The sequence below is a fragment of the Archocentrus centrarchus genome, chromosome 2 (genome assembly GCF_007364275.1).
Source record: "Archocentrus centrarchus isolate MPI-CPG fArcCen1 chromosome 2, fArcCen1, whole genome shotgun sequence".
NCBI classification, from domain to species: domain Eukaryota; kingdom Metazoa; phylum Chordata; class Actinopteri; order Cichliformes; family Cichlidae; genus Archocentrus; species Archocentrus centrarchus.
In genome coordinates this window covers 5,010,294-5,037,584 of record NC_044347.1, presented here as the reverse complement: position 1 = coordinate 5,037,584, position 27,291 = coordinate 5,010,294, and the positions used below count along the sequence as shown (strand labels likewise).

The 27,291-nt window shown below is 43.3% G+C and overlaps 4 protein-coding genes across 6 annotated transcripts in view; 2 read left to right on the top strand and 2 right to left on the bottom strand.

Annotated features, from left to right (window-relative positions):
- LOC115796187 (NACHT, LRR and PYD domains-containing protein 3-like) overlaps positions 1 to 27,291 on the top strand; it is a 66,741-nt gene that overhangs the window by 25,997 nt on the left and 13,453 nt on the right. The window lies entirely within an intron of this gene.
- On the top strand, positions 4,537 to 5,905 carry LOC115796675 (uncharacterized). Its single transcript, XM_030753040.1, has 3 exons — positions 4,537 to 5,224; positions 5,319 to 5,537; positions 5,614 to 5,905. Exons 1-3 carry the CDS (start codon positions 4,566 to 4,568, stop codon positions 5,819 to 5,821), a joined length of 1,086 nt encoding a protein of 361 aa, XP_030608900.1. The 5' UTR covers positions 4,537 to 4,565; the 3' UTR covers positions 5,822 to 5,905.
- On the bottom strand, positions 6,131 to 8,665 carry LOC115796733 (G2/M phase-specific E3 ubiquitin-protein ligase-like). Of its 3 annotated transcripts, none has more exons than XR_004021332.1 (7): positions 8,430 to 8,665; positions 8,196 to 8,320; positions 8,027 to 8,063; positions 7,843 to 7,882; positions 6,926 to 7,098; positions 6,547 to 6,777; positions 6,131 to 6,471 (listed from the first exon to the last, which is right to left on the bottom strand). XR_004021332.1 is itself a non-coding variant. In XM_030753126.1 (3 exons), exons 1-3 carry the CDS (start codon positions 7,126 to 7,128, stop codon positions 6,236 to 6,238), a joined length of 654 nt encoding a protein of 217 aa, XP_030608986.1. In that variant the 5' UTR covers positions 7,129 to 7,410; the 3' UTR covers positions 6,131 to 6,235. The 3 variants fall into 3 exon arrangements, 1 of the variants encoding a protein (XP_030608986.1); XR_004021331.1 differs by having other exon boundaries at positions 6,547 to 6,761; XM_030753126.1 differs by lacking the exons at positions 7,843 to 7,882; positions 8,027 to 8,063; positions 8,196 to 8,320; positions 8,430 to 8,665 and having other exon boundaries at positions 6,547 to 6,761; positions 6,926 to 7,410.
- LOC115796640 (zinc finger protein 420-like) lies at positions 18,388 to 23,033 on the bottom strand. Its single transcript, XM_030753007.1, has 3 exons — positions 22,980 to 23,033; positions 20,860 to 21,312; positions 18,388 to 19,163 (listed from the first exon to the last, which is right to left on the bottom strand). Exons 1-3 carry the CDS (start codon positions 22,995 to 22,997, stop codon positions 18,474 to 18,476), a joined length of 1,161 nt encoding a protein of 386 aa, XP_030608867.1. The 5' UTR covers positions 22,998 to 23,033; the 3' UTR covers positions 18,388 to 18,473.

The window sequence follows — 27,291 nt, the reverse complement described above, 5'->3', positions numbered from 1 at the left end:
TTCATCGAGCTTTGTCTGTTCTCAGATGCCTCGGTGAAAGCCATCGCAGCAGTGGCCTACCTGAAGGTCACACATGAAGATGGGCACAACGAAGTTGGGTTTGTCATAGGTAAGGCCAAACTGGCTCCTGTGCCAGAGCTCACCACTCCCCGATTGGAGCTTTGCGCAGCAGTGCTTGCTGTGGAGATGTCGGAGGTTCTCAAGGAAGAACTGAAAATAAAGATTGACAGGACAACGTTTTACAGTGACAGTAAAGTGGTGTTGGGATACATTAACAATCAAAACAGAAGATTTCATGTATATGTAAACAATCGTGTACAGAGGATCAAGCTGTCTTCCCTACCAGACCAGTGGAGATATGTACCAACAGAGCACAATCCCGCTGATCATGGCTCCCGGTCTGTAGCAGCAGAGAAACTTGTTAGTACCTCGTGGTTGTACGGCCCAGCATTTCTTCTTAACCATGAGAGCATTTCCCTAGAAAAAGGTCCATTTGAACTTGTTGATCCAGAGTTAGATGTTGAAATTCGACAGAATGTGACTGTGCTTGTGACCACAACTGCTCCAGATGCCTTAGGTTCATCCCGCTTTGAAAGGTTTTCAAAATGGACTCCCCTCGTCAAAGCAGTGGCCTACCTCCATCACATCTCTCACAGTTTCAAGTCCAAAGATGGTGGTGGTTGTAGCGGCTGGCACCTTTGTAAGGCTAGTCTCACAGGTGAAGCTTTAACTCACGCAGAGCACATGATCATCAGGTGTGTCCAGCATGAAGTTTACGCAGAGGAATTAAAGTGTATCATGGCAAAACGAGACATACCACGTAACAGTTCCCTTCATAAACTTAATCCAATGATTGATCATGAAAACTTACTGCGTGTGGGAGGACGACTTGCAGAATCCAACTTGCCAAGTCATGAAGCCAACCCTCTTCTGATACCAGGAAAGCATCACATTGCTACACTGTTCATTCGACATCACCATGAAGCCGTCCAGCACCAAGGGAGACACTTCACTGAGGGAGCGGTGAGAGCAAGTGGCTTATGGATAGTTGGTGCTAAGAGATCCATCAGCAGTGTAATACACAAATGTGTCACCTGCAGAAAGCTTCGAGGCAGAACAGAGCAACAAATTATGGCAGACTTGCCTGCTGAACGCTTACAGAGTAGTCCGCCATTTTCTTTTGTTGGCCTTGATGTATTTGGACCGTGGGATGTTACAACACGCCGCACTAAAGGTGGTCAAGCTAACAGCAAGAGATGGGCAGTCTTGTTCACTTGTATGTCTACAAGGGCCATTCATATTGAAGTGATTGAAACTTTGAGCTCATCCAGTTTTATCAATGCTCTTCGTAGATTTTTTGCAATCAGAGGCCCCGCTAAGCAGTTAAGATCAGACTGTGGCACCAATTTCATTGGTGCCTCCAAGGAACTGAAGCTGGATCCTCCCAAGTCTGGTGAGACGAGTGTGGAGGACTACTTACACAAACAGAGGTGTTCCTGGGTGTTCAATGCTCCCCACTCATCTCACATGGGTGGCACCTGGGAGCGTATGATAGGCATCTCACGACGCATCCTAGACTCAATGCTCCTACAAGCAGGGAACCCTACTCTAACTCACGAGGTCCTGACAACATTAATGGCTGAGGTCACGGCTATTGTTAATGCGAGGCCCTTGGTACCTGTTTCTTGAGATCCAGAGGCCCCTTTGATCCTGACCCCCTTGACTCTACTCACCCAGAAGTTTGGTCCAATCCCAACTCCACCTGGGGACTTCACCATGGCCGACATGCATAAACATCAGTGGAAGAGAGTTCAAGCCCTTGCTGACACATTCTGGGCCAGATGGCAGAAAGAATACCTCAACATGCTCCAGAGTCGTCAGAAATGGCAGCGCAACAGACCAAACTTGAAGGAAGGGGATGTGATCCTTCTAAAAGACAAGCAACTAAAAAGAAATGAATGGCCTATGGGAGTCATTGTGAAGACCCTTCCAAGCAGAGATGGAGTTGTGAGGAAAGTGGAAGTGAAGGTTACGCATGACAAGACTACCAAGATCTTCTATAGACCTATTTCGGATTGTATCCTTCTTTTGTCTCTAAGAGATTAGTTCAATGTTTAAATAGATTATAGTGGCATTCTTACAATAATGCCAGGCGGGGAGTGTGTTGGAACTGTTTTTGTGTTGTTGCCTCTCCGAGCCTGTGGGGGGCGCAGGTTTTCACAATGCGCTATGTTAGGCTGATTTGTAAATAGAAGAAGTGAACGGAAGTAGTTTTCTTAGGAGGTAGAGAAAGCATGGTGCATCTCTGACAATCCAAAGCCATCCGCTCCTTCATATCCCTTTGAGTGGCAATATGAGTAAGTTTCAAGGTTGTATGTGTTTGTAAGATATTATGCGTGTGATTATTCAAATAAGTTTGAGATGTTTGATATGCTATATGTGTCAATCTAGTGAATCCAATCTGAGTTCATGCAGTGCGACCGCTAAATTGGAAGGAACCCTTTAATGTGCCTTATATATCAAAGGAGATGTTAATTTGATTTAAGTGATCATATTATAATTGTATACTGAGTACTTTTTCTGTATTTTGTATTGTTTCAGTTTCACACTTTTTTACATTAAATCCTGTCCAACTACAACACGCGCCTGTTCCTTGGAGGAAGTGATATAAGAGAGAGTTTAGCTGGCTGTGAATCTCAATATAGGACACGGGGTCACATTGAGTGCAACAGTACACTGCCATTATTCCAGGATCCACATGCTGTTTTTCTGTCTTTTTCCACTCAAAGCTTCACAGTGAATATCAGGATGTTGTGTTTCTCTGAAGCTCAGTTCAGCTCAGATGATTCAGTTCATGTCAGCTGCAGTTCGTTTGCTGCAGATGAGACAAACTGTGATATCAGAGAGGAATCACTGAGCTGCACTGACCCAAAACATCAATTTACAAACTGCTCAGAGACGTTCACACATTATTGTCCAATGAACACAAGTTTGGTGAGCAGCCAGAGTTCATCCTGAGATTTATTTTACTGCTGTTAGAATGATGAAATTACAACTAGACTGTTTGTCATGTGTAAATCACTGAGATATTATATTATTTTTATATTAATTTTTTAAAATCAAATTCAATCAATCAAATTCAAATTATATTTAAAGAGTTCAGATGCAAAACCCTGTAAATAAAGTGTTTTTTTTTACTATAAAAGCAAATAAAAATAAAGTTTACAAAAAAACATTTGTCATTTTATTCATTGAGTAAAAAATAAAAGTCCAACAATATATAAGAACTTAGTTTAAGAACTAGTCCATTTAGCGTTTATCATCCATTTCCACCAACAAAAGCCAGTTCCTTGGTGTGCCACAAAGATGAAAATACTTGAAGTCACATGATCCGATCTTGCATTCTGAGTGGTTTTAAGGTCATAGATGCTTTAGACAAGGAGCTGTGTCCAAATTCAGGGTGTCATGGCCCTATAGACCCACAAAAACAAATAAGTCAAATAAGACACAGGGTCTGCATCCTTTGAAGAACCAGTGCCGTTTCTCACACACATATACACAGCTATGCAGCTTACTGAACAAAAACCAATGAGTCAGATGTTAAAATTGTTATTTTTTATTCCAGAAGACTTCCACCACTTAGAAGAATACAGATGACATTTAAAATAGAGTAGAATAATTTGGTCATTACGGGAGCAGGCTTGCCATCAGTCTTCACCATCTCCATGAAAACCACCAACATGCCGCTGGGATTTTTCCGCTCCCGGTGAAAAGACTCACACCTTCCTCAAATATCTTTAATATCAGTTTTAATGTGAAATAAACTGTTAAAACAAGTGTGGCACATTTATAAATTGGGGAAAAAAGATGAGCAAATTAAATAAGCTAACAGTTCTCCAGTAAGACATCAAAATTAAATAAAATTATCCAGTTATGAAGCTTAACTTTAACCTCAGTTAAACTGACTTGCTCAGGAACAAATGAAACTGTGAAATGAAATCATTTGAGTGAGTTATACCTTTTTAACTTCCAGTCAGCTGCAAAAATCAGCAGGAGTAATCTGGTTTAATATACCTCAAATGAAGATTTTGATATGATAATTATGGTGGCCGGGAGGTGCAAATCAAAATTACAAAATCTGAAACACTTTTACAAGTGGCAAAACAAATTTACATTTTAGAAACAAAATCACATTTTAGAAAACAAATTAACAATACGAGAAACACTTTTACAAGTTCAGAAGAAATTAACATTTCAGAAAACAAATTAACATCACTCGAAACACTTTTACAAGTGGCAAAATCAACCGGAAAGGGTAGGTACTAACTCCAAGGCTGACCCGGAAGTGATAACGGAAGCGGGCATTTCAACCCAAGATGGACAGCAGTCGAGTGGCGTTTTGCCCGTTTTGCGGGGCACATATGAGTAGATTAACGCAGTTTTGTTTTTCTTGTGGACGGTCCTTAGAGTTTTTAAACGGCACAGAACAGACAGAACGACCAGATATGCTGCAGCAGTGCATACGATATATTAATGAGGGTCACTCATACGCTGTAATCGTAGACATGATGGCATGTTTACACGGTGTACACATCAGCTTAAGGTCGCTGAAAAGCAAACTGAATGATGCCGGGTTATATCGCAGAAAGGATTTGTCCTCTACCGACGTCATAACTAGAGCAATACGAGTGGAACTTCGTGGACCTGGACAGCTGTTTGGCTACCGCATGATGTGGCAGGTACTCAGACAAAAGTACAATCTGCGAGTGAGGAGGGATCATGTAATGAATTTGCTCCGGGAGCTTAATCCTCAAGGGTGCGAGAGGAGAGCACGCAGAAGGTTTATAAGAAGAACCTACCACTCCATGGGACCGAACTATATGTGGCACGTGGATGGTTATGATAAACTCAAGCCATTCGGTCTGGCACTTTCAGGGTGCATCGATGGATTTTCCCATAAAGTACTGTGGCTTATATGTGGCGCAACAAATAATGACCCATCTGTGATCGCTCACTATTTCCTGTCATGTGTGCGAAACCTCGGTGTCATCCCCATGAGACTGAGAACCGATTGCGGCACGGAGAACGGGACCATGGCCGCAATTCAGTGCACGCTACGCCACCACCACAATGACTACTACTCTGGAGCGTCCAGCCACATGTATGGCTCATCCACAACCAACCAGAGGATTGAGTCCTGGTGGTCCATATTCAGAAAGGGAAGGTAAGTGGTATTCATACTTTAAATTCATTTTGAGTGACCATCGTTTAAACATGGATATGAAAATTATAACACTATATTACTGATTTTTTTATAGGTGTCAGTTCTGGATGGAGCTATTTGCAGACCTTAGAGAAGCTGGATACTTAAATGGGAGTCACGAGCATCAGTGTCTGCTGAGATATTGCTTTGGTGATGTTATTCAGAGGGACTTGGATGAGTGTATGAGACTGTGGAACAGTCACAGGATCCGCCCCTCCAGAACAGCATCATGTCCAGGAGGAGTGCCAAATGAGCTCTACTACTTACCACACAGGTAATACTTTGGTGATAGATGGTATTTTCCATTTTATCATAAATTTAAATGTAATCATATCTTCTCTGTAATATAGGTTTGGCTCCAGAGACTGTGGATTTAAAATCGAAATGACTGAACTGGATGCCTTTCCTGACGTTCATCTGACAAGAGCTCCATGTGGGGACCCAAACATGCAAGAATACTTGGACTTTGCAGTGGAGCACAATCATTTACAGAAGCCAGAACAGTGGCAGTCTTCAACTGAACTATATCTGAAACTAAAAGAAATTGCTCAGCTATGAATTGAAGGGAAGTTTATTGTAATGATGGTGGAACATGTACACAACTTGTCACCCACAGTTTCAGTATTTAAAATTTGGAAATAAATGAATGAAAAACAATTGTCCAAATGCTGTCTGAGGGGAAAAAAAAAGACATGCTTGCTTACCGCAATTTTAAAGTATTTTAACAAAAGTAACTGCACCTTTAAATGCACATAATACCAACAAAGAACAAAAAACATTTTGAGTCCAAGTTTTCCTGCTTTAACATACCTGATTCAGATGATTGCAGTTTAAAAAAAAAAAAAAAAAAAAAAAAAAAGCCTGTTAATCAGTTATTCAGGATTAGGATCTCTGATCTAAAACGTGCAGGGCATTGTGCCTGGATGACCAGGTTTGAAAAACACTACTCTAATGGTTATCTAGCTATATAGTTTATAGACAACTAAATCCTGGACTATTTTGAATTCCAAAGTCCATTTGTGACTTAAACACACTATATGAATCCAGAAATGGTAATTTCAACAAGTTTGAACATGTATTTGCCATTGGGAGTGGAACGTCATCCAGGAACTCTATTTGTGGCAGTGGTTCCAAGCCAGATGGGGGAAGTGATGTCAGCCCAGTTGCAAACATCAAAATGTCTTCCACAGACACAGCAGCCTCGCCTTCTGCAAAGAAATAAATGTTCAAATATACCAGGCTAACGTGGTTTTCCAAGTAGGTACAAATAAAACCTTACAAACCTTCACAATCAAGGAGATAGTCTGCCCAGCAGGCCAAGGTTTGGCTTTCTTTCAGTCTCCTATTACTCCCTGAAGGGCTGAGTTGAGGTTTGAAGAGTCTCTCAAGCTCAAAGGCAGTCAGTCGCTTTTCACAGTGGCACAGGACAGGGGTCAGCAAAGTAGGGTGTTGCTGTAGTGCAGTCAGGAACTGAAGAGCTGAAAGACCATCTTTGAATCTACAAAGTGAACACACTGTTACACAAATATGTAGATGTTGCACACTAAGGCAAAATTGTTTGTCACAGTGACTGATAACAGATACACGTGCCATGGAGCATTACAAACTAAACATTCCTACATTAAAAAAAAAAAGAAAATTACATCATTAAAAATATCTTACCTGTCAATTACAGATGAGTTGCGGTCAAAAATATACCACTGGAGGTAGTTGGCCACAATTTCTGTCTTTTCGTCCACAGCAGCCACATGTCTAAGACAGCCTGCTGTCTGCAACATTGTGCTGTGTCTCATGATACATTCTTGTAGAGCATCCAATGTAGCAGCATTCTCAATCTGAAAGACAAAGAGACATACCCAACACATTAAATAACTATGTGTTAATCTTGACCATTTTTATTTAGTGACATATATAGCATGCTGTAACCCTACAATACCATAAATTCATAATTCTGCAAATGTATATGTGTGGGAACTAAACATCATCATTGAACAGTGCAGGAACTATGTTAAACTCTGTCCTACCACACTGGATTTATGTTATCCCCACCTCTCGCAAAGCTTTCCCTATTTCTTCATCAGTTATTAAATTAACTGTTGGTTTGAATGAAGGCTGGCCAGCAAGATACTGTACAAGATCTTCTGACAGGAAATGGGGTCCCGTACCTCCATGTACAACTGAAACTGCAATCATCTGTCCTGCCAGGAAGTATTCATCCTCCCTAACAGCTGTGAATGAATTCATATTGTAAAATGAAAACATACATTATTTACTTTAAGATATTGGGGGGAAAAAAAAAAAACATATTCTGTGTCACATATCTGTTTACTAATAACCATCCATTAGTATAGCACATATCTAACCCTATGCATACCATTTGCATTATAGACCAAGAACCGATGTCCCTCTGGTCCATCAAAAATTGGCCGGTCTTTCAGGTGCTTCATTAGCAGAGTTAAAAAATTCTCATCTTGGACCACCTGTGTCAATCCCTTCCTCATAAACACCTGCATCATCGGTAAATCTGACCAGCATGTCACAGTTTTCAGAATATGATGAACGTCTGAAAATGACATTACCTGTCCTGGCTGAATTGTAGCTTGATGTCCCAGTGCATCTCTTAAACACAATGAAAATAATAAAATGATTACCACAATAGTCATATAAGAATGTAAACAAGTACATGACAGATTCCTCTTGGTTGATAAATCATTAGAAAGGTTCTCTCTCTGTGAAAAAGGCTAGATGCAAAAATCTACTTACCTTTCATTTTCAGACTTATCTTTGGGAGTTCAAAAACCTGTGAGGAAAGTGCATAAATTTATCAGCAGTTTCTAATAGCTTCAATAGCTAATTTGTGCCACCACAGTTTCACAGTGAGCCGAATCAGACAGTCCAGTACTGATTACACGATCAGTACTATACAACTTACCTGGACGTGTTTTTGTTCTTTAGCCCGGTGTCTTCCTCTAGGCCCGTAGTTAAAAGACTGACGCTCTTTGGACTTCGAGCTTCAGTATTCCAGGAACTGTTTATATGACGGGCAAGGTTTTTCTGCTGAAATTAACAAAGCTCTGTCTCAAAAAACAAAATGAGCTAACCAATGACACTAATAGCTTTCATTCGTATTGGCTACTTCAGATAGCGAGCGCTATGCTGCACTTACTTTGTTTAGCATTATCCGGCTGTTGACATATCCCCTGTGCCTCTGGACCTTCCGTCTGTTCTGTCCCATTTAAAAACTCTAAGGACCGTCCACAAGAAAAACAAAACCGCGTTAATCTACTCATATGTGCCCCGCAAAACGGGCAAAACGCCACTGAACTGCTGTCCATCTTGGGTTGAAATGCCCGCTTCCGTTATCACTTCCGGGTCAGCCTTGGAATTAGTACCTACCCTTTCCGGTTGATTTTGCCACTTGTAAAAGTGTTTCTCGTATTGTTAATTTGTTTTCTAAAATGTGATTTTGTTTCTAAAATGTAAATTTGTTTTGCCACTTGTAAAAGTGTTTCAGATTTTGTAATTTTGGTTTGCACCTCCCGGCCACCGTAGATAATTGCATAATTATGCTAAAAGATTTGCCAGTCAACATGTAAAATTAAAGAAGGACTGCTGTACATCAAGTGTCCAGCAGATGTCAGCACTCCTCAATGAGCTGTTAAACAACTGCACCAAGGCCACACAAGTCACCACAATGCATCCTCCATCGAAGGGCGGAGCAAAAACACATCTGGGTATTTTGAGCATACTTGCCTATGTACATACTTTGAATTGGAACAGTTCACAAGTGTGCACAAGTATGCATACTGAGAAACTTCCAAGGACACATTTGTCACAGCCAGCGATGAGACGGGCGTGGATGGACCAAAACGCAGAACTCCAGAGATAGGCATTACGTAAAAGGTGTTTATTAAAGTCGGGGGGAACGAATACAAAATCCTTCTGAAGGGAAAACACAGGAAACACGGGAACTCACTGGCACGATAACATCAACGACAATGGAAACTGAGGGCTTAAATACACAATAGGTAATCAGGGCATAAGGAAACAGCAGGGGAGGCAAATGAAACTAATAACACAGGGGAAACAAAACTAAACACAAAGCACAGGGAAAACCAGACTGTCAAAATAAAACAGGAAGTGACTGACCCAGGAACATGCAGACTCAACACGGAGAACTGGCACACAGACTCAGGACAGAGACGCAGACTAGTCACAACACTAGGAATAAAACACCATAAGAACACCGAGGGTCAGAGGACAGACAAACTGACAAAACAGACACAAGACCATAGATACAGGGGGAGACAGGGACAAAGGGAACAAGAATCAAAACATACTGGGGACAAAAACTCAGGAAATATGAAACCAAACACAAAACGCTGGGTAAACGGCCCAGGACATGACATGGAGGAGTCTTCGAATTTGGACAGCCTTCGTTACCTCGCATCTTTGAAGGATGCAGCCACTGAATTTGGGTTGTGACATGAAACAATTTGATTGGCATCCAGTACATGTGGAAAGGATTACATAAAAATATAACTCTCATTTCTGATGGAGGTGGCATTTAGTGGCTTTTGTATCAGAATTCATATTTGAACTTTTGCAGCTTACAGAATTTGTTCATTATCTTTAATGTATCCAATTTTTACAGGGAGTTTTCAAGTTTTATTTTTTGAAAATAAAAATCAAAACAAAAACAAGTAAACACACTCTATGTAATGCTTTCTATTAACATTTTCTGAGCAAATTGCAATTTAGCTCAGTTTTCTCTAACAGCCTGTGGACTCAGTTGTTTGTAAAGCACTAGGGGCCGGTTATTTCTGAACTTGTCCCAGCATGAACAGTGAGCAACGATATCTAATAGAAGTGAAGGGGATTAGAATTGAGCTTGGTGTCAGTGAATGTCTCTGTCAGCCTTATGACTCCATCTACTGGAATGACAGTAGAAGAAACGGAGCAGCTGATATTTCGACAGCACACATGATGCACTAATTAAAAAATACTAGTTTTCAATTTATTATTATTATTATTATTATTAGTATTATTAGTATTACTATTATTATTATTATTATTTTGGTCTGCTCATTCTGATCTCCAACTATATATAGCTTATCTAAAATGACAGAATTTTCCATCCATCCATCCATCCATTTTCTTCCGCTTATCCGGGGCCGGGTCGCGGGGGCAGAAGCCTAAGCAGAGAAGCCCAAGCTTCCCTCTCCCCAGCCACCTCCTCCAGCTCATCCGGAGGGACCCCAAGGCGTTCCCAGGTCAGCCGAGATACATAATCTCTCCAGCGTGTCCTGGGTCTACCACGGGGCCTCTTCCCGGTGGGACATGCCCGGAACACCTCACCCAGGAGGCGGCCAGGAGGCATCCTAATCAGATGCCCGAGCCACCTCAACTGGCTCCTTTCGATGTGGAGGAGCAGCGGCTCTACTCCGAGCCCCTCCCGGATGGCCGCACTCCTCACCTTATCTCTAAGGGAGAGGCCAGCCACCCTTCGAAGGAAACTCATTTCTGCCGCTTGTATTCGCGATCTTATTCTTTCGGTCACTACCCAAAGCTCGTGACCATAGGTGAGGGTAGGAACGTAGATCGACCGGTAAATCGAGAGCTTCGCTTTTACGCTAAGCTCCCTCTTCACCACGACGGACCGGTGCAGCGTCCGCATCACTGCAGAAGCAGCCCCGATCCGCCTGTCGATCTCCCGTTCCCTTCGCCCATCACTCGTGAACAAGACCCCGAGATACTTAAACTCCTCCACTTGAGGCAAGAACTCGTTCCTGAGCCGGAGATGGCACTCCACCCTTTTCCGGCTGAGGACCATGGCCTCAGACTTAGAGGTGCTGATTCTCATGCCAGCCGCTTCACACTCGGCTGCGAACCGTTCCACTGCGAGCTGGAGGCCCCCCCCTGATGAAGCCAACAGAACCGCATCATCTGCAAAAAGCAGAGATGAGACTCTGAGGCCACCAAGGAAGAAGCCTTCCGCCACCTGGCTACGCCTAGAAATTCTGTCCATAAAAATTATGAACAGAATCGGTGACAAAGGGCAGCCCTGACGGAGTCCAACACCCACAGGAAACAAATCCGACTTATTACCGGCTATACGGACCAAGCTCTCACTGTGGTTGTACAAGGACTGAATGGCCCGCAACAATGGGCCAGACACCCCATACTCCCGCAGAACCTCCCAAAGAACACCCCGAGGAACACGGTCGAATGCCTTCTCCAAGTCCACAAAGCACATGTAGACTGGTTGGGCAAACTCCCACGCACACTCGAATATCCTTGAGAGGATAAAGAGCTGGTCCAGCGTTCCACGACCAGGACGAAAACCGCATTGTTCCTCCTGAATCCGAGGTTCGACTAACGGACGCACCCTCCTTTCCAGCACCCTGGCATAGACCTTACCGGGGAGGCTGAGGAGTGTGATCCCCCGAAAGTTGGAGCACACCCTCCGGTCTCCCTTCTTAAAGATGGGGACCACCACCCCGGTCTGCCAATCCAATGGCACTGCCCCAGATCTCCACGCGATGTTGCAGAGGCGTGTCAACCAAGACAGCCCTACAACATCCAGAGCCTTCAGGAACTCAGGGCGAATCTCGTCCACCCCAGGGGCTCTGCCACCAAGGAGTTGTTTAACTACCTCAGTGACCTCACCCCCAGTGATGGTCAAGTCATCCCCCTCATCCCCAGACTCTGCTTCCACTACAGAAGGCGTGTCAGTGGGATTCAGAAGGTCCTCGAAGTATTCCTTCCACCGTCCGACTATAGCCTCAGTTGAAGTCAGCAGCACCCCCCCCGCACTATAAACAGTGTGAGTGAAGCACTGCTTTCCCCTCCTGAGTCGCCTGACGGTTTGCCAGAATCGCTTCGATGCCGTCCGAAAGTCTTTTTCCATAGCCTCACCAAACTCCTCCCACACCCGAGTTTTTGCTTTGGCCACTACCCGAGCTGCATTCCGCTTGGCCTGTCGATACCTGTCAGCTGCCTCCGGAGTCCCACAGGCTAACCAAGCCCGATAGGACTCTTTCTTCAGCTTGATGGCTCCCTTCACCTCCGGTGACCACCATCTGGTTCGGGGGTTACCACCACGACAGGCACCAACCACCTTGCAGCCACAGCTCTGAGCAGCAGCCTCAACAATGGAGGTGCGGAACATGGTCCATTCGGACTCAATGTCCTCAGCCTCCCTCGGAATGCTGTCGAAGTTCTGCCGGAGGTGGGAGTTGAAGATCTCCCGGACTGGGGCTTCTGCCAGGCGTTCCCAGCGCACCCTCACAATACGTTTAGGTGTGCCAGGTCTGTCCAGCATCTTCCCCCGCCACCTGATCCAACTCACCACCAGGTGGTGATCAGTTGACAGCTCAGCTCCTCTCTTCACCCGAGTGTCCAGAACATACGGCCGCAGATCTGATGATACGATTACAAAATCGATCATCGACCTGCGACCTAGGGTGTCAACTTGTGAAGCTGAATACATTGGTTTAGCAAGCACCACTCAGGAAAGCATATATCTAACTCAGCTGTTAAATGGTATGGATAAAAGAGGGTACAAATGCACAGTGATTCACGGAGACAATCAGGGAGCCATTGCACTGAGTAAGAACCCAGTGAGCAGACAAAGATCTAAACACATTGATGTAAAGTACCACTTCATTCGTGAAGCATTCAGCCAGGGAAAAATAGATGTCATCTATTGCCCAACAGAAAACATGGCTGCTGACATACTGACAAAACCCGCAACCAAAGCAAAACTTGTTAAATTCAAAATGTGGTTCTTTGGAAATTAAGTATCTGGGTTACAATGATGAGAACAAGGGGGGGTGTTAAGTTCTGTTCTCAAATTCTTCTGTTAGACACTGTTTTATTTTGGTGAGCACTTTTATTTTGATATATCCTGTGTGGCGAATGGAACTTCCTGCAGAAACTATTGTGTTTTTCTCTTTACTTTGTTTTACGACAAGTGTGAACGTTTTACAACCATGGCTACTGAGCACATTTCCAGAGCTGTGATGAAGTTAAGAATAAAGGAGTCAAGAGACTAAGAAGTGTGTGATCATTTACGACATGGAAGAAGCTGCAGCAAACCCAACAGTCTTCCTTACTGATCAATCAGAGGCTGCACAGTACAGCCCTGTGACACGGCAGAGGGACCAAAGTGCGTTGAAAGTGTGTTGAAGCAGTTTCCAGCAGCAGGATCAATCAGCGCCCCCTGTCTGCGTTCTTGTCTAAGCCCTTTGCTGTTTTCACCTCTTCATTCTCCATCCAGCCACCAGGTGTCCTCACACTCCCCTCCTGCTTTCAGTCACCTGACTCCCACAGCGCCCTCACCTGTTTGCATCCATTTATTATATTACTGCCATCTTGTGGCCACAGTTGGCTATTGTCGCTGAAGCTTCAGTGTGTGTGTGTGTGTGTGTGTGTGTGTGTGCTGTTAAGAAGCTGGAGGTGGCTGGAGCTTGTTGGGTGGAGCAGCTTTTCTCTGGTTTGTTCGTTGTGGATAAACCTGCAGTCTTTGATGGAGACCAGCTGCTGCTGCTCTGCTTTCACTGCTCTCAGATCAGCTGGAAGTTGGAACAACTGCAGAGACCTCAAACAGTCAGAGTGGCCTCATCTCTGTTCACTCCAATGGAGCTTTGTTTTTGAAATGTCAGCTAAATATAATATAGAAATAATTGTGTGTGTGAGCTCAGGAGGACTCAGCCTGAAGACTCTGCAGTGAGACAGCACCCTGACCCCGAGACTAGTGATGGTGAGATGAAGCTTCATGAAGCCTTTAAGCTTTCCATCCAATCAGTGAACCCATGGGTCGAAGCTTCATGGTGCTTCATTTGCTCTCTTGCACCATCAAGTGGACAGTAAATGTAAAACAGGCAGAGTGATTATAATCTAGTGATAGTGAGATGAAACTTCATGAAGCATTTAAGCTTTCCAGTCAGTCGATGAACCCATGGATCGAAACTGGGCCATCAAGAGGACAGTCAATGTAAAACAGGCAGACTGATTGTGCGTGAAGCTTTGAACAGAATAAATGATTTTGTGATGACAATAAATAAATCCTGAACTAATTAATATGAGTCTGTCTTTATGATACAATGCTGGGGTCAAGAGGGAAAGTGGAAATAAATTGGGGAGAGAGTTGTGATGTGAATGTGATTGTGTTGGTTGGTAAGTGTGCTCACTAGGGACATTTTACTTATTGATTTTTATTTAGAAATAACAGCTTTGCCACAGTGTTGAGCTTCAGGCGTTTTCTTTTATCAGCTGAAAATGTTCCCAGACAGGGAAAATTTCCTCTTAGCTGGTTCCATCACCAAAAAAGATCAGCTCAACTACATTGCAAACCAACGCAACAGTCACCAATACCAATCCCCTTTCTTGTGCTGCAAATACGTTTTATGATCCAAACCAAACTACTGCAGCATCTGTGTGCAGCACAGAGGGTAACAGACAGCGATTAGAGCAAGACGACAAGTACGCACTTTGTGTCCTTTTATCTGTGATATAAACTGATACAAAGCATCAAGTTCAGCCTTAGAGCCCAACCTAATTCACAGCCGTGAAAATCGCTTCACTTTTCTCATGTAATACACATGTAATATGGTAGAAAATATGATGTTGAGATGGCAGAGTCACGCCCTTCTGCTGCTTTCATCACGCCTTCTTGGTTTGAGACCAGCTAGTTTGTGGGACCAGAGTTGAACCCGTTTTCCAGCCAAGCACCAAGTACATTTATGGTGGAAAAACTGCTGAACGGTTCAAATACTGGCACCGGCACTGGCACCCCGTCAGTGGAAAAGTGGCCAGAGTCTTGGGAGGAGCGGGATGAGTCAGCCATCACTGCAGGTGAGGTTACTGATAGTTACATAACTTCTTGGAAGCAGAGCTTTCAGGCTCTGCATGTATCTGCAACACTGCATGGAAATCAGGGCCACGCCTCTAGTTGTAGGAGCCTATCCCAGCTGCCACAGGTGAGAGGCATGGAATACCTGGACAGGTCACCAGCCTGTCACAGGGCTAACACAGAGAGACAGACAGCCATTCACATTCACACCTATGGGCAATTAAGATTAAGATTAAGATTAAGATAGTGTTTATTTGTCACATGCACAGTTATACACAGTACAATGCACAGTGAAATGTATTTTGTACCTGCAACCATATATATACACACACATAAGAATAAAAATAAAAATAAGTAATTCACACTATACACTATACTCTATATACTATACACTATACACACTTTTACGTGGAATTATAGATTATAAATTATAATATTTACATTGTGCAATAATGGTCCAGTTAGGGCTCAGAGTTGAGCAGACGGATGGCTTGTGGGTAAAAACTCTTCTTCAACCTTTCAGTCTTAGCCCTCAGGCAGCGGTAACGCCGGCCTGATGGGAGCAGGGAGAAGAGAGAGTGTCCGGGGTGGCTGGGCTGTTTTAGGATCTTCATGGCCCTCAGCCTGCACTGCTTGGTGTAAATGTCCTGCAGGTTGGGGAGGGTGGTTCTGATGGTCCGTTCAGCTGAACGAACCACCCTTTTTAGGGCCATGAAGTCCTGCTTGGTGCAGTTTCCCATCCAGGTGGTGATGCTCCCACGCATGATGCTCTCGATGGTGCAGGTGTAAAAGTTCCTGAGCACCTTGAGTGGGAGCTTGAAGTCTCTCAGCCGCCTGAGGAGGTAGAGACGCTGTCTGGCCTTCTTCACAGTGATGTTTATGTGATGAGTCCAGGACAGGTCCTGTGAGATGGTCACTCCCAGGTATTTGAAAGTGTCCACTCTTTCCACCTCAGCACCACTGATGACAAGTGGATGGTAGTCCCTCTGCTGCTTCCTGCTGAAGTCCACGATCAGTTCCTTTGTTTTGCTGACGTTGAGCAGGAGGTGGTTCTCCTGGCACCAGTTCTGCAGGCGGGAGACCTCTCTCCTGTAGGCCGTCTCCTACAGGAATCACCAGGTAACCTCACTCTACTAACTGCATGTCTTTGGACTGTGGGAGGAAACCGGAGAACCCACAGAGACATGGGGAGAACATGCAGACTCCACACAGAAAGGCCTGATGGTGGATTCAAACCCAGACCTTCCTGCTGTGAGGCAGCAGTGCTAACCACTACTCCACCCCATCCAGGTCTGGTTCCATGGAAACAAAATATATTTTTTTTTATTTATTTTTAAAATCCTTTGTGCTATATAAATAAAATGTATCTACTTGCTTCCTACTCTTGCACAGATGTGTGTGTTAGTAACATTAGGAGCAGGGAAACAAGCAGCAGTTTCTCTCCATCATGGCTCAGTGTTACTGTGGCCTTTAGTGAGTGAACACAGACTGAGGTCAGCCTTTGGACCACATCATATCACCGTGGTTACAGCGTGAAGCTGAGGGTCACAGTTTGTCTCCTGACAGTAAGCAATGAAATAAAGGACCTCTGAAACATCAAAAGCTTCACACAGGTGAGTCCAAATGAATCCCGGATAATACAGCTGCACACCAGACTCTTTACAGACAGCTTCCTTTATTTCACAGTAATCACACTGAAATTCATTCAGAATATGAGGACCGACACAATGGATGAGATTGCATTTTTTATTCCTGCCCAATATCGATCCAGTAATTTAGGTCAGGATCGGACTGATACGGATGCTGAATATCAGATAGGTGCATCCCTACTGAGGAGGCAGAGAAGTAATTTCAGAGCCGACTGACCCGGAGCAGCGTGTAGCTGTATGTCTGAGGTAAAATAGTATGATTTTATTCCCACATCACTGTATATTCAGTACATTGGTGTGTGTTTTGCGCTATAAGCTCACATGTTGCTAAATGCAGCGTTCTGATTGGTCAGATCAATTTGTTCACTTACGAAAGTCAGAAATATCTAACTTAATCTGAAAAAATAAATGCTGCAAATGCGCATCCGCAGCACGGTGGCACAGTGGTTAGCACTGCTGCCTCACAGTTAGAATAACATCTGGAAGGCCTGGGTTCGATTCCACCTTGGCCCAGACCTCTCCTTCTCTCTGTGTGGAGTTTGCATGTTCTCCCCGTGCTTGCGTGGGTTTCCTCCGGGTACTCCGGTTTCCTCCCACATTCCAAAGACATGCACTTACTGGGGTTAGGTCAATTGGCTACTCTAAATTGCCCATAGGTGTGAATGAGAGTGTGAAAGGTTGTCTGTCACTCTGTGTTGGCCCTGCAACAGGCTGGCGACCTGTTCAGGGTGTACCCTGCCTCTTGCCCCATGACAGCTGGGATAGGTTCCAGCCCCCCCGTGACCCTGAACAGGATGTGCGGAAGCGAATGGATGGATGGAATGCGCATCCGAAAAACATTTTTTAACGCACAAAATTTACGCGTCTGGTGTGTAAAGGCCTAAACATGAACTCGAACAGCTAAAACACTGTAGAGCCAGGAAAAAGAAAGTTTCCTTAAACATTTGAATCTTATGGATCTTTTGTCTTAGATGTGTTAAATTCAGGGTTGTCAATCATGTGGCTTGAGGCCCACCAAAATATGAAATTAGTCCAATCCAGCCCACTGGATGGTAAACTTATTAAGGCCTTTACACACCAGATGTATAAAATACATGCAAATGTTTTGGGTTCAAACAATGAAACTTTCTGCTGCTGCTTTCTTGTAAGAGTTGGATTAACCCAGAATCTGTTTCTTCCTTATCTTATTTGGAAACATCAGGATCTCATTACATCATCGCATGATATTGAAAGCATTTTTTTCCCCACAATGCGCCTTATGAGAATGATTTATTCACAAGAACGTAATGTGTCTGGCGTATATGTAAGTTACACAACAAGTCTCCATACAAAAGATTTGGAATTTCATGTCATTTTTTCGCAACACTTGTGGTGTGTAATGTGTGTATTGACTATATATTTTCTGTATATAGTGCTTATGTATATGTGTATAGTGTTTTTCTATTTTATTTTTATTCTATTCTATTTTTAGTTTTCTGTACTGAGCTGCTGTAATGCGCAAATTTCCCCGTCGTGGGATCATTAAAGTTTTATCTTATCTTATCTTAACTGTTAATACTGTTGCATTATCTCCTGAACAAAACACACATTTCTGCAACTTTAAAACAAAACAAACACTAAAACTAAAAATACAAATAACTGCATGCTACTAATTTCTAGCAAAAAAAAATTAACTAGGCTAACATTTTCTTTCAGAGTTCCCTCATTAGATCTTTACCGGAGATTCCATCGGAATTCTGTGGAGCCGGATCTCAAGGTTTTCAAGTTTGACTCTGCAACCAGAAGAGGATCTTTGTGTGTCTGCAGATTCATTGTGGTCCAATGATGGGAATGATTTCAGCCCTGCATGATCACGCTGATGTGTGGACAGAGCAGATAATGAAGAGAATGTTTTTGCACACTGGTAACAGTGAAACAGTTTCTTTGCAGCGTGGGATCGTTTGTGGTATGAGAATGAACTGAGAGTCCTGAAGCTCTTGTCACACTGGTCACAGCTGTAGTTCCCTTCAATGTGTGCATCTTCATGACGGTTACGATTACTTGCACATGAGAAGCTTTTGTCACAGTCTCTGCACTTGTATGGTTTCTCTCCTGTGTGGACTCGTTTATGTACTTTAAGGTCACTTTTAGCAGTGAAGGATGACCCACACTGGTCACAGAGGTGCTTTTTAACCCCACTGTGGATGAGTTCATGGCGTTTTAAGTCCCTTGCTGTGAGGAAGCTTCTCCCACATTCTTTGCAGTAGTTCAGTTTGTGTCCGGTGTGTCTACGCTGATGCAGTGTTAGGCTCCATTGCTGACAGAAAGTTTTCCCACAAAGGTCACAGCGAAACGCTTTCCCACCACCACAGCGATGACAGGACTGAGAACCGGATCCATCTGTGTGGCTCTGCTTCTAAAGAACGACACAAAGACAGAGTAAGTCCGGGAATTCCTTCAACATTTTTATCCTGTACGTCGTCTGAAATAAAGAGCATCTCTGCCAACGTCCAATTACACTTTAGTGTTTACATTATAACACTCAGCTTACTGGGTTACAGTAACACTTAATTTTTCATTTCAGTCATTCTAAAAAGAAAAATATTGTCAGCCACCAGTGTTACCCCTCACCTCTTTTAGGTGGCACAAATCCCCTGGAAGCACAAATTCTACAACACAATTACAATTACAAGGTCTCGGAAGATATGAACCTCATCATGTGTCGTTTGAGACATGGTACTTCAAACGTGCCAACGTTTGTGGACTTCAGGCAATAATTACCATAATAACTATAATGGCTGTGACGTGCAATTTCTCAACTTTCAGGAACGGTTGGAATTTTACTGATAGGACAAACAGTTGTGGAATTATGGTAAAAAGAGCAGCTGATCAATTTCTTTGATCAGTCAGCCCGCTGCCAATTTGCTATGTCTTAAACAGATGATCGTGGCCAGTAAGGGCAGGTACCCAGGGCTTCAGCAGGAATCGCTGGCATTATGTGGTTAATTGGGTGCACATAAGCCTCTGTGACTTTATTCAGCATATAAATTTAAAACCAAATTAAGTAAGAACCAGGAATAAAAAATGCTAAAATTATAATAAACATAGACCACTGAGAATGCTCTAACTTTCTACGATTGGCATTATTGTGGTAAGAAGTAAGTCGTCCGGGAGTTTTAGAAGATACATCTATGACATACATCAATCAGAAAATCCTAGCTGACATCTATTGTGTTCACAAGATTATTATTTTTTTTTTTTCCTCAAACTTGACCTCTGACCATGAGATCAATGTTGCTGAGATTCAAACTCTTCCAGTATTTTTAGCCAATGCATCTCTGGTGTGAATTTGAAAATCCTAGGTGACATCGTTCTCAAGTTAGCGTGCTCACAAAGTTGAAAAGTGGCCGCCTGGCAGGGCGACAGTACCCCATTGGCCTTTTTAAGGCTTACTTTAATAAGCTCATGCAAAATTTTGTTGTCAAACTGAAAATATATGAGTCACTCCCCCAAAATAGATGCAGGTGGGTCAGAAGTCTTGACTAGGGAAGAAAGCAGAGATGCACCAAAGAAACCAGAGACCAAGAGAGAAGCTGTGCCTGCTGTTAGGAAAGTTTTCAGTTCGTGCTGCTTTTGTGCTCTCTCCTCATTGGACTTTCACTGTTGGCAGGGCTCAAGCAGCTCCGCCCACACAATGGCTTTTTAAACATTGGTGATAAAGTGTCATAAGCAAACAGCAGAATAGGCGGCCTTGTAAGGGACTGAAACCCTAAGCCCAATATTTAAAAACCATGTTAGCTGAGCAGAAGAGCAGATTATTTTGATTTTTTAATTATTATTATGATGGTGTTTTTATTTCTGTTTTATTAGAATAATAATAATAAATAATAATAGCTACCATGTCACATCAAATTTTCCTGAATAATAAATTCAAATTTGATGGAACACCCAGTGCTACATTTTCATGCAGCAGAATTGTCTGCTAACACAGTTTAATGACCAGAGTTGTTCCAGTTTCTTGCTTGTCATTTCCTCTTGTTTTTCCCTGCTTCCTGCCCACACGCTGCACTGAGCTATCAATAAAGACAAAATACGTAATTACAAATACTTACCTCACAGTAACTGCACTTGTAGAGTCTCTTTCTGCTGTGAACCTGTTGGTGTGCTTTCAGGGTATGTGGAGCTTTAAAAGTCTTATCACACAGGTCACATTGATAAAGTCTCTCCTCAGTGTGGGTAACCATGTGCTGTTGTAACTGTGAGTCTGTTACACACTTTTTGCCACACTGATCACAGCAGAACACATGTCCAGTGTGAATGCGTAGGTGTTTATTTCTGTTCCCTACGTGGTTGAAAGTTTTTCCACAATAGTCACAGCTGTATGCCTTAATTCCAGAGTGGATAACTAGATGAAACTGTAAGTGGCTTCTTTTAGTAAAAGCTCTGCCACACTGATCACAGCTGTATGGTCTCTCTCCAGTGTGGATAACTTGATGATCTTTTCCCTTCCTTCTGAGAGGTTTGTCAGCCTCCTGAGGGCGCTGACTTCTCAGTCCATGTTGGTCCTGCAGTGATAGAGATACAAACAGAGGCAGTGAGCGAAATGCAGTCGTGGAACAAACTGAATCTTCAAACTCCCTCCATTAATACTAGTTTTAAACCTGAGGTTGGAGCATGGCTCCAAACACCTGGTACTGGTAAAACCTGCTAAGACCAGATGATTTTTATTATGTCCCAATAGGAGTGTGCGATATATAGTGTATAGTCTAGAATAGTCTACAATAATATCTTAATTGCAGTGTTAACGATGTATGAGCCTACATTATTGAGTATGCTAATGACTGGGAGAAGAAAAAAAAAAGTCTCAACTCCATGGGTTCACTACTTCATGCTTTAGTATAGGCTGATGTATGTGCGCATTGAGAGTGCCCATACTGTGTGCTAGCATAGCTGCCTAAACAACACACCTAAAGCTGGAAATGAGTGAACACATTGCGCCAGGGGAAGAAATTCAGACATCACCAGCCTCGCAGTCTACCGCCTAATTCATAGGCGAGGATCATCTTCACTTACGTCAGTGGTTCTCAAATCCAGGCCTCGTGGCCCAGTGTCCTGCAGGTTTTAGGTGTGTCCCTGATCCAACACACCTGGATTTGAGAACCACTGACTTACGTGGAGGTGGTTTAGATTTGAAAACACTGACATTGCTCAAAAGATGGCAGATTGCAGACTTTGTAAGAAAGTGGTTTAACAACTAACCTGTTCCATCATCAACGAGTATGAGGAACATGGAAAGTTTCGGGAACCCGCATTCCAAGACAAACCTAAATCAGTTAAGATGTCTGGCAAAACACACACTTGGCAAACTTTAGCCCCCATGACCCCGACTAGTGGGATAAAGAGGAAGATAATGGATTAAAGTATTCATTATGTTTAAGTTAAAGTAGGTATGTTACAATTACTGTGTCATAACCTAGCAATGCTTCCCTTGGATAATACGATGAAGCGGTCTGCCAAAAAGCGGGTTTCTTATGAGACAAAGGTGTGTATTTCCTGTCATTTCGTTGCTATAATGTAGGGGGACTTCCCTGACAGCCTCTTTTTTGATTTTTTTGCATTATGTCAAGTCTTCTGTATTGCTGTATTCAGATTGCTTTTGAAAAATTCACCAAAGTTAACACATCAAATACACTGACTTAAGTCTTGCATTTCTTTTAAATAATTTCAAAAAATTTTTAAATAATGCAAAATATAATTTGTTAAAATTACAGAAAATAGAGATGTTAAATAAACTTTGCTCTCAAACTGCTGGCTTACTTGTGCTTCCTAGAGTATTTAAAAGTAGAATGGGAGGGGGGGCATCATACTGACAAACTCTGCAGAGAAAAAATATAAAATATGGCGCCTGGGTGGCTTAGTGGTGAAGCCGGCGGCCGCATACATATGCCGCGTTGCGGTGCGGGCGACACGGGTTCAGGTCCCGGCATGTCGCAAATTTGCCCGCGTGTTTTCCCCTGTATCTTTCCCCCCATTTCCTGTCTCTCTCCACTGCTAACAAAAGCCACTGTGGCCAAAAACGCAAAAAAAAAAAAAAAGACTGTTTTATTTTGTCTTTTTTTTTTTTTACATCAGCGCTAATTGGGACCATAATAAAACAAACCAAGTGAAGTGCACATGAAGCTGATGAAGTCACACAGTTTCAATATTAGTGTAACACTGATATTTTTCTCACCTGTTGTGTTGAACTCATTGTTTCCTCTGTAGAGGCTGAAAATGTTCCTCTGCTGCTCCGTCAGATTCTCCTCCTCCTGATAATCAGCTGCAGGAGAACAGATCTTTATTAGTAGTCTCTGGAGCTTGAAAAAAGGCGACTGGACTGCTTTTTGTTTCTTGAAGATGTTTCACCCCTCATCCGAAAGGCTTCTTCAGTTCTCAAACCAAATGGTTTCAGATGAAACCAATATATAGGACCTATAGGTTACATCGCTTCATGTAACCTATTGACATCACTGGAACAAATGTGTGAATGGTGGTTGAGAGGTCTGGGAAAGGAGCTCAGGACAACACTGTAAGCGGGGTAAAGTTGGTGATGGAATCCACCTCCTCTGTTCACCAATGATGGTTGTTCACAGTGGACATAGATGCTTCTTTTACTCCTTTTTCAAACCATCTGTCTTCCCTGTCCAAAATGTGAACACTGGTATGCTCAAAAGAGTGACCTTTCTCCTTCAGATGCAGATGAGTCTTGTCCTGTTGAGACGGGTCTTCTGTGTTGTGCCATTTGTTTGTGAAGAGGCTGTTTGGTTTCTCCAATGTAGAGTCCAAGCACACTTCACTGCATTGGACAGTCCTATATTGGTTTCATCTGAAACCACTGATAGAAATGGCCAATGCCTCCTTTCACACCTTGGCACATGCACATGAACAATAGAGGGTCATAACTACCTCCAGAGGACCACGCCCACAGTGGTTTAAATACCTGGGTCTCTCCACCATTTGGTTTGAGAACTGAAGAAGCCTTTCAGATGAGAGGAGGAACATCTTCAAGAAACAAAAAGACGTTCAGTTGCCTTTTTTTCAAGCTCCAGAGACATTATGACCTGGGTGACTGAGAATCTACACAGACATCTTTATCAGAACCCACCACACTGCACTGTTTGGGGAAATGACCCTTTAAGGCTGCATTTGGATTTATACACTTTTGTGGGATACGGCCGGTTCCAGCCTGCTATGTTAGGGTGAGCATCTAGAAACAGTAGGTGGGAAACCTGTTTGAAACAAATACAGAAGCTCTGAACAGCCGACTAGTAACCCACAGGTTTGTGGTTGAACTCCCTGTTTAGATGCTGACATCTCTGTTTGTATTTGATCCCTGACAAAAAGAAGCAGTGCAAACAAGAACCTGAGCAAAGCAACATTTAGAAGAATCATTTGTTCCAGCAGCTACAGGATGGTTTCTACAGGCTGAAGAACAGCAGTCAGTGCATGAATCAACATCTGCACACTGATTTTCTATTGGAGGAACAAAGTGAATGCAGACACACACAGAGACAGACTCTCTCCAAAGCCTCAGAACAAAAGCTGTCCAGCTTTGTGTGTCTCTCAAAATGCTTTGTACACATCCTGCTGGAATCAGTGTTGTTACAGCTGCAGTCAGAGCAAGATGAAAACCACCAAGAAGGAAAGTTCAGATCCACTCAGACTAAATGTCTTCAGTCAGTGTGCCAGTTAACACCACTGCGGAGAAACTGCACTGCTGCACCTCCACTGACTGAGTAACTGAAGTTTGGTGCTCCATTTGAACCTCATGAGATTTGGTGCACAAAGTGAAAAACAGCAGAAAATCAGCATCATCGTTTGGATTCTACTCTACTGACAACAAAGACAACTGGACACACCACAGCCGAGTAGTTCCTCCTGTTCCAGGTTCACCACCTGGGGCACATGTGTAGTTGGTGCATCGTGATCTAAAGTCTCTGTGGAGGAGTCAGTGCACTCATAAACTTGTAGGCGCACACAGACTCACACTAACCATCTGATGATGAATTGTGTGCCACTCTGACCCAAGTAAACACTGGATCCCTCATGTGCCTCTAGGGTTGTAACTATCAATTAATTTAATAATTGAGTATTCTAAAAATTATTCCATTAGTTAATTGAGTAATTGGATAACAAACAGCAGTGGATGGAGCAGCAACAAAGTTCTCTTCATGTTGCTGATCAGGTGGATGATGAAGGACCTCCAGCTGTTTCCCACTAAAGGTTTAATGGTGGTTCCTGCTGCTTTGGATGCTAGAACAAAAACGTCCTTCCAGTAACAATTGATTGCTAATACTAACGGCAGCGCCTGCTAGCAAATTGTGAAAATAGCAAACAGATATTTTGAGTCAATTTTCTCTCCATATTAATGCTGTAATGCTTTTTATTCACAAGCATCCTCCAAATTACATTTCTACAGCAGGTCTATTTTTAGTCGCTAATTAGGGATTACAGCATAAAAAACATTTTAAGGAGCCCCTCAATACTGAAGAGGGGTGGAGGGGAGGGCGTTTCTGGCACCAAACGATCGCTAGTGCTAATGGCAGCCACCACTAGGAAACTGGTTATAGTGATCATTCTGGTGGCTACAGCTGAAGGAAAGAAAAAAAAATAACAGCTGACATTCTCTGCAAAACGTGCACAACACGCAGACCCACACATGCACACTCATAGCACAGAACAATGGAGGGATGGAAAAACTTGTCAGCAATGATCCACTCGTGTTAAAACCTGAAATTGTCCTTAGATCATTTTTCCCCTTGCTTCTCCTCACATTCATATCAATTGTTGTTTCGATTTCTGTAGCCCTTGAAATCAAGCCCGCGCACGAGATCAAACATGCACATTGTGAATGAAACTGCCCGTGCTCTGTGGTAGATTGTAAAATGAGGTGAAATGATACAGGTGCAAGCAGCGATGAAAGCAGCGATCTAGCCGGGGCGGAGTCCGAGGGGTGCGCTCCTGTTTGCTAAATGCAGTGACAGCAGAGCTCCGAAAGTGAAGCGGTGAAATCCTCAGCCCGGCGCATGAGCGTCTCAGTGGCGATCAGCCACTAGCTAGAACACTGCTTCAGCTGTTTCCATCTTGAATAATATGTTTATGTTTTAATGGAAAATGGCATATTTTCTTCTTCTGACAAATATCTGGATTGTTCCAAATGGGTGATAGTTTACAGGGGATAAGTGAAGACTTGGTTATTATTTTTTTTTTTTGGCCACAGCAGCTTTATTTGTAGTGTAGCCAAGGCAGGAAACGGGGAAAAAGATACGGGGAAGACACGCAGGCAAATCAGTAACAGGCCAAGACTCCAACCGCCCACACCACAAAGCTGTATATATATATATCTGGTCGCCTGCTGCACCACTGAGCTACCTGGGCACTGGACTTGGTTATTTTCAAAAATTCCCACCAGGCTGTCAGAGAGGTGTTTATACTAAGGCTTTTAAAGTCCTTATGACGGTTAATACTGGGGCTAATGAAAGATCCGAGAGTTTCCCACGAAGTGCCTGTTCTAGATCCAGCCATGGCTGGATCTAGAACAGGCACTAGACTCTAATGAGTTTGACCTGATCCACTTTGAAATATACTGCAAGTGGGCACAGCATTTACCTGTTAGCATTTAACGTGGTAATTAACATTAGCACCCCCTCCCGCGCAGGGGAAGGGGCGCCGGGCTGAAAATATTTTTTAGCTAGTACCATGAAGCTGATTCATAGATATTATCCTGCTAACGAAGGCCAAACTGCAGCACACTGACAGCGCAGATCACATCCAACATGGCGGACACGCTGACACAGTAACGGGCCGACCCACACACGCGTATGTGTGTCTCCGCAGATTTATTTCCACATTTACAAACTGATTCCTCACACGGATCTGAACACGCACACAGATAGTTTTGAAACAATAACAGCCCCACCGGCTGCTGAAAGCGTTTCTGCTCCACCTTCTGCCAGCATGCTGAGCTAATGATTAGCTGCTGTTGGTCTCCAAACACTCTCTCTCCTCTCAGCGTGTTCACAATAAAGTGAACAGACACCGAGGAGAGCAGCAGAAGAGCTCATTCAGGAGCTCAGCTCCAGATTAACTGAACTCACATTAAAGTTAGCTCCTGCTTACCTTTAGATGAAGCTGCAACTCTTTCCAAACACACAAAGAGGTCAGCACAGACCTGCGGGTACTTCCGGTTAATCCCACTGAACAGGAAGTGGCTGCGATTGAGCCGGGAGTGCAGCAGGGGGCGCTACAGAGTCTAGTCTGCGCTCCCAAAGAAATGAGTCCAAATCCCTCCTTCCTCCTTTTCCTGCTCACTTTACCTTCATGCGGATGGAAAACGTCATGAGGTGAAGGAAAGGCATGAAGGAGAGTTGATAAGAAGTTAGGAGCCTCACATGGAGGACCAAAACTGACATAATTAAAAATAAAAGCAGAAATATACATAGTGTATATATTTTGTTTTTCCTTTTCCTTATACATGCCTTTGTCCTTTTTACATTTCCTCGTCT